Genomic DNA, 6,000 nt, shown 5'->3' with positions numbered 1-6,000 from the left:
ATTGTTGGAACCCACCAATGCATTCCTTGCGGCCTCATTAAGAACACACCTTTATTCCAGCTGTGGTCACCACTGATTTCAATCTACCCTGCCAATTTTTTAAAGACTCTTCACTGCCTCATTGGTGCAATGGACAGGAATCGTCAATTTCCCCTCTTGAGGAGAGGAAACTTCTTGCCATCTTCCTGTTATCTATCATTCTCTCTCTCCTCCTCAGCCCCCATCCCAGTCAGCCTTCCCCCCAACCCCTGCCTCCTATTTCCTTGCATGGTCACCAATCCCCTCTTCCTCTTGATCCTCTCCCAGTTATTTTCAGGTATGCGGCTGTCCTCGGCTGTTGGTATCTAATTGCAACTTCGACTCTGTGTGTGTGTGTGTGTGGAGTTTGCATATTCTACCCAAGATTACATCGGTACACCATTTTGGGAACTACCCCAAGTGTAGGTGAGTGAGGAGACGAAGTAAGTTGATATTTCAGAGAGGATAGGTAACAAGGAAATAAAGTGGGTTGGTGAGACTGATGGGTTTGCTCTGAGAACCAGCATGAAGTTAAGGGGCTGAATGGCCTTCGTCCTAGCAATGTCCTGCGATGGGAAGTCAGGGTCGCGCATGCGCCTCGCTTCAATGCCGCCGGCCTGCTGATGGCGGTGACTTGAGTCCGGTCCGGTCCCATCGCTCTGTCTATGGGTCTGAGTGCGCGGGTCCTGGGACGGTGCAAGGCACTGACCCCGCGGCAGCCTCTGCGCTACCCCCGCAGGCCCCATGGAGCCCCAGGCCTGCAGCTGATGCTGGCTTCCAGCCCCGCGCTGCTCCGCCGATTATCCCGGGACATAGAGCTGCGGCCCGACTTCCTGAGCCCGGCCGAGGAGGCGGCCCTGCTGCGGGAGCTGGAGCTGGAGCCGCGGCTGAAGCGGCAGCGCTACCAGCGGGACCACTGGGACCAGGTAGGCCGCAGGGACCGGAGCAACGGGGAAAACAGCGTCTGTCGAGCCGAGACAACCGGCGGTCTCACGGCGGGAGAGGTGGTGCAATGAGGGGCAAAGGCGATCAGTATTGAGCGATGATGGTTGAGGGTTAAATATAAACACGAGGAAGCCTGCAGATGCTGGAAATCCAGGGAACACACACATAATATGCTGGAGGAACTCAGCAGGTCACGCAGCATCTACAGAAATGAATCTTCACACCTCTTCTATTCCCCACTTCTTCTTACCTGCCTTTTACTTCCTGGGTCCAGTTCTCCCATGGTCCACTCTCCTCTCCTATCGGATTCCTGTTGCTCCAGCTCTTGACCTTTCCCAACCACTTGGCTTCACCTGTCACCTTTTGACTAGCCTCCTTCCACTACCCTGAGCCCCAACCTCTTCATTCTGGCCACCTTCCCCTTCTTTCTCAGTCCTGAAGCGGGTCTCTGCCCGAAACGTTGACTTCATTTCCATAGTTCCTCCAGCATTTTCTGGGAGTTGAATAAGGTCTTCCTCTTCCCGCATAAGTCAGCGGTTGGGACCTACATCGAAAAGTAAGCACACAGCCATGCAGCACAGAAGTTGTTCTGTCTGTCTGCACTAATGCCACTGGCCTGGGTTATGTCCATATCCTGCTATGCCAAAGTAAATGTATTATCAAAGTTTGTATATGTTACCATATGATAATAATAGGCATCCATTAGTCTCGTGAGACCATGGAAGGTTTCCGGGGCGCAGGCCTGGGCAAGGTTGTATGGAAGACTGGCAGTTGTCCATGCTGCAAGTCTCCCCTCTCCACGCCACCGATGTTGTCCAAGGGAAGGGCATTAGGACCCATACAGCTTGGCACCGGTGTCGTCGCAGAGCAATGTGTGGTTAAGTGCCTTGCTCAAGGACACACACGCTGCCTCAGCCAAGGCTCGAACTAGCGACCTTCATTTCACTAGACGAAGGCCTTAACCACTTGGCCACGCACCAACACCATATACAGCACTGAGGTTCATTTTCTTGTGGGCATACTCAGCAAATTCGTAGAATGGTAACTATAACAGGATCATTGAAAGATCAACCAGAGTGCAGAAAGCAAAAAAAAACTGTGCAAATGCAAATATAAAGAAATTGCAATAAATAATGAGATATAGAGTCCTTGAAAGTGAGATAGTTGGTTGTGGGAACATTTCGATGATGGGGCAAGTGAAGTTGAGTGTAGTTATCCCCTTTTATTCAAGAGCCTGGTGGCTGAGGAGCAGTAACTGTTCCTGAAACTGGTGGTGCGAGTCCTGAGGCTCGTGTACCTGATGGCAGCAGCGAGAAAAGAGCGTGGTCTGGGTGTTGGGGATCTCTGATGATGGATGCTGCTTTCCCTTGACAGCACTTCATGTAGATGTGCTCAGTGGCCATGCCAATTCAGACACAATGGCTTGGCTTCTACAGCTGCCTGTGACAACAAATTCCACAGATTCACCATCCTCTGGCTGAAGTAATTTCTCCTCATCTCTGTCCTGAAGTACATCCCTCTATTCTGAGGCTGTGCCCTCTGATCTTGTGCCTTCCCCTACATAGGGAGCATCTTCTCCACATTCACCTTATCTAGGCTTTTCAACATCCGATAGGTTTCAGTACCCTCCACGTACCCATTCTTCTGAGGAAAGACATCCTTGCCATAGAGGGAGTACAAAGAAGGTTCACCAGATTGATTCCTGGGATGGCAGGACTTTCATATGATGAAAGACTGGATGAACTAGGCTTGTACTCATTGGAATTTAGAAGATTGAGGGGGGATCTGATTGAAACGTATAAAATCCTAAAGGGATTGGACAGGTTAGATGCAGGAATATTGTTCCCAATGTTGGGGAAGTCCAGAACAAGGGGTCACAGTTTGAGGACAAGGGGGAAGCCTTTTAGGACTGAGATTAGGAAAAACTTCTTCACACAGAGAGTGGTGAATCTGTGGAATTCTCTGCCACAGGAAACAGTTGAGGCCAGTTCATTGGCTATATTTAAGAGGGAGTTAGATATGGCCCTTGTGGCTACAGGGATCAGGGGGGTATGGAGGGAAGGCTGGGGCAGGGTTCTGAGTTGGATGATCAGCCATGATCATAATAAATGGCGGTGCAGGCTCGAAGGGCCGAATGACCTACTCCTGCACCTATTTTCTATGTTTCTATGTTTCTAACTTCCAGCAACTAAAGGCTCAAAGCTATCAATTGCTCCTCATACATCTTTTCTTAAATAACAGCCCAAAACTACTTGCAGCACTCCCAAGTGAGGCCTCACCAATCTCTTATAAAGCCTCCGCATTATATCTTTGCTTTTATATTGGAATTGTAGCCATCTCTTTGGAGTGTGCTTTAGATTTTCCTTAATCTTGGCTGCTAGTCCCATCTTGTGCCTCTACTTTGCCCTGCTAACTGCATTGTGAAGAATATTCTCCTGTAAATGGTTCGGGGTTTTAACTGAATTTTTTTTTACTATGTTAACTGATGTGAGGCAATCCATGGGTATCGGGAGATAGAGAAGTCCCAGTGGACTGAGCAGAACACAGCTGTCCTGCAGCGGCTTCGAGATGTTGCCTTCCTGCCAGGTGTGCCTCAGCTCTCAATGGTACATGTGTTGGACCTTGAAAAGACTGGCTTCATCAATCCCCACGTGGACAGCGTGAAGGTTAGTGACCGAGGCTGCTGTACGTTCTCTCCGTCAGTCGCAAGTTTGTTGTGCCGCATGTTGGGCTCTTCTTTCTTCCACCCTTCCTTTTCCACTCTGAGAATCAGAAAATTACAACACAGAAACAGGCTATTTGGCCCAGGTCCTTGTGTTGAGTTTGATCTCTGCAGTCTATTTGGAGAATGTTGGCACTGGGGTTAAGAGAAATATTTGTTGCCCCTTTGGAAAGTTTCATTTACTTTCTCTTCCTAATTTAATTCTTCAAAGTCCTTGTTGAGATCTCCTTCCATAACATATTTGGGCAGCACACCCTAGAACAGAGCAACTTGCACTGTAACAGACTTTTCTTGTTCCCCCTTGTATTATTTTGCTAATTATTTTTAAATATGCATGCAGCTGCTACTGAATTCTGCTTCTCACTGCAAAGATGCCTCCTATCTCTGCCATCAAACCTCTATAAGCTTCTAAGGAGGGTCTGCACATCTGAAACCTCTGGCAATAAATCTCAATAAATTGCCCTTGCATATTTTGAGTGTGGAGCCAGAATTATATACAGTTCTCCAGTGGGCCAGGCTTACAGTTTGCCCTGTTTAGCAGGAATTCCTGGTTCACTACTTTGTCATTACTTACAAGTCAACTAATTACTGGCCATTACACAGCTGGTATTTAGGGCAGCAATGAAATTCCCCCATCTCCAACAGTGTTCAGGGCTTCCTTCATCGTGTCAGTAGTTTCCTCTTGGTTTTCACCACTGTCGGTTGTGCAAGTCCTAGGTGGAGACTCAGGAATACTGTCACACTCAGATGTAGGAGGATTCTTCATTGCTGTTTCTGTAACAGTTTTATTTTACCAGTCAGGGTTGTTAGCCCTGAGTTAAAACCCCGAACCTGGAGGACCTGTGGGCCACTCTTAGTCCAGCTTCTATCCTTTGACCTGTTTGGCACGGGTGACCCTACCAAGAACCAAAGCGTAAAGCCCTGACTCTGGCCAACATAGCTCTCCAGGTCATTGAGGCACACAAGCCTCCAGACCCTTCGACAAGCTTGTGGTCCTCTTGGAGGACAGGTCTTTAGGCTTCCTCCAGTACTTTAGCATCTGAACATCTCTCTCCAGTTGGAAACAATTCTCTTCACTGCTCCTTGACCTTTTTTTTCCCCTCAGGTATTGGCATTCTTATCTCAACATTGTCCACTGGTGCTCTTCTGTTTGTATCAAATGATTTTGGAGCTCCATGAGTACTGCAATTGTTAGCTTAGACCAAGTATGCCTTCAATAAATTTGTGCAGTGTACTCTTTAGTGATTAGTTCTTTTTCCATTGAGAATTACTGCCATGAGCATTAGTCTCTCAATGTTTGCCTGCTGCTGATGTTAACCTCATTGTAGTTTCTACCTCATTTAGACTTTTCCTCTTTACACTGAAGACCTAAGTTTTGCAATGCGCAAGGATCAAATTTCAAAGTAAATTTATTACCAACGTACATACTGTATATGTCATGATATACCACCCTGAGATTCATTTTCTTGTGGGTATGTTCAGTAAATATATTGAATGGTAACCATAACAGAATCACTGAAAGACTGCCCAACTAAGGTTGTTCAATTAGAGTGCAGAAGACAAGAAACCATGAAAATAAATAAAGAAATAATAAATAAATAAATAATCAATAAATGTCAGGGACATGAGGTGAAGAGTCCTTGAAAGTGAGTCCATAGGTTGTGGGAACACTTCAGTGATGGGACGAGTAAAATTAGCTCAAGATCCTGATGGTTGAGGGGTAGTAACTGTTCCTGAACCTGGTGTGTGAGTCCTGAGGCTTCTATACCACCATCTTGATGGCAGCAGCAAGAGAAGAGTGTGTTCTGGGTGGTGGGAGTCCCTGATGATGGATGCTGCCTCCCTGCAATAGTGTTTCATGTACATGTGCTCAGTTGCAGAGAGGGTTTTTCTCAAGTCAAATCCAATCAAAATCAAATTCAGGTTTGGTTATCATTCGACCATACATGAATACAACCAAATGAAACAGTGTTCCTCTGAGGCCAAGGTGCAAAACACACACAGCACATTCAAAACAGCGAGCACGCACACAGTCACGCAAAAAAAAAACCATAATGAGCCCAAGTTCCTTGGTGACATGTCCTGCAAAGTGATGGTTCAGTTCCTGGCAGTGCGCAGACGGACATATGCTGGTGATCCAGCTAGTCATTCTACCGATCGAACACTGGAGGGCAGCACTGACAGGAAAGGTCAGCCCCCAACCGAGTACGATGCCACACTACACCACCTCCGGCGTCTCCTCACCTGGACTGCAACAGCAGGCACGGCCACAGCTTGAGGCCTAGTCCTCGCTACAACCGAGGCCACGCAGCTCC

General features: G+C 47.5%; 1 protein-coding gene across 8 annotated transcripts in view; it reads left to right on the top strand.

The window, feature by feature from the left end:
- Positions 1 to 601: 601 nt before the first annotated feature.
- The window catches only part of alkbh7 (alkB homolog 7), a 57,597-nt gene continuing 52,198 nt past the window's right edge, over positions 602 to 6,000 (top strand). For all 8 annotated transcript variants that reach the window (XM_072248501.1, XM_072248496.1, XM_072248497.1 and 5 more), the window contains exons 1-2: positions 602 to 944; positions 3,456 to 3,629. In XM_072248501.1, the coding sequence (XP_072104602.1) occupies positions 684 to 944; positions 3,456 to 3,629 (435 nt within the window). In that variant the 5' untranslated portion in view covers positions 602 to 683. The remainder of the gene's footprint in view (positions 945 to 3,455; positions 3,630 to 6,000) is intronic.

This window comes from Mobula birostris, chromosome 32 (assembly GCF_030028105.1).
Source record: "Mobula birostris isolate sMobBir1 chromosome 32, sMobBir1.hap1, whole genome shotgun sequence".
NCBI lineage: Eukaryota > Metazoa > Chordata > Chondrichthyes > Myliobatiformes > Myliobatidae > Mobula > Mobula birostris.
The sequence above is the reverse complement of the archived record's forward strand: the minus strand, read 5'-3'. Positions and strand labels throughout refer to the sequence as shown.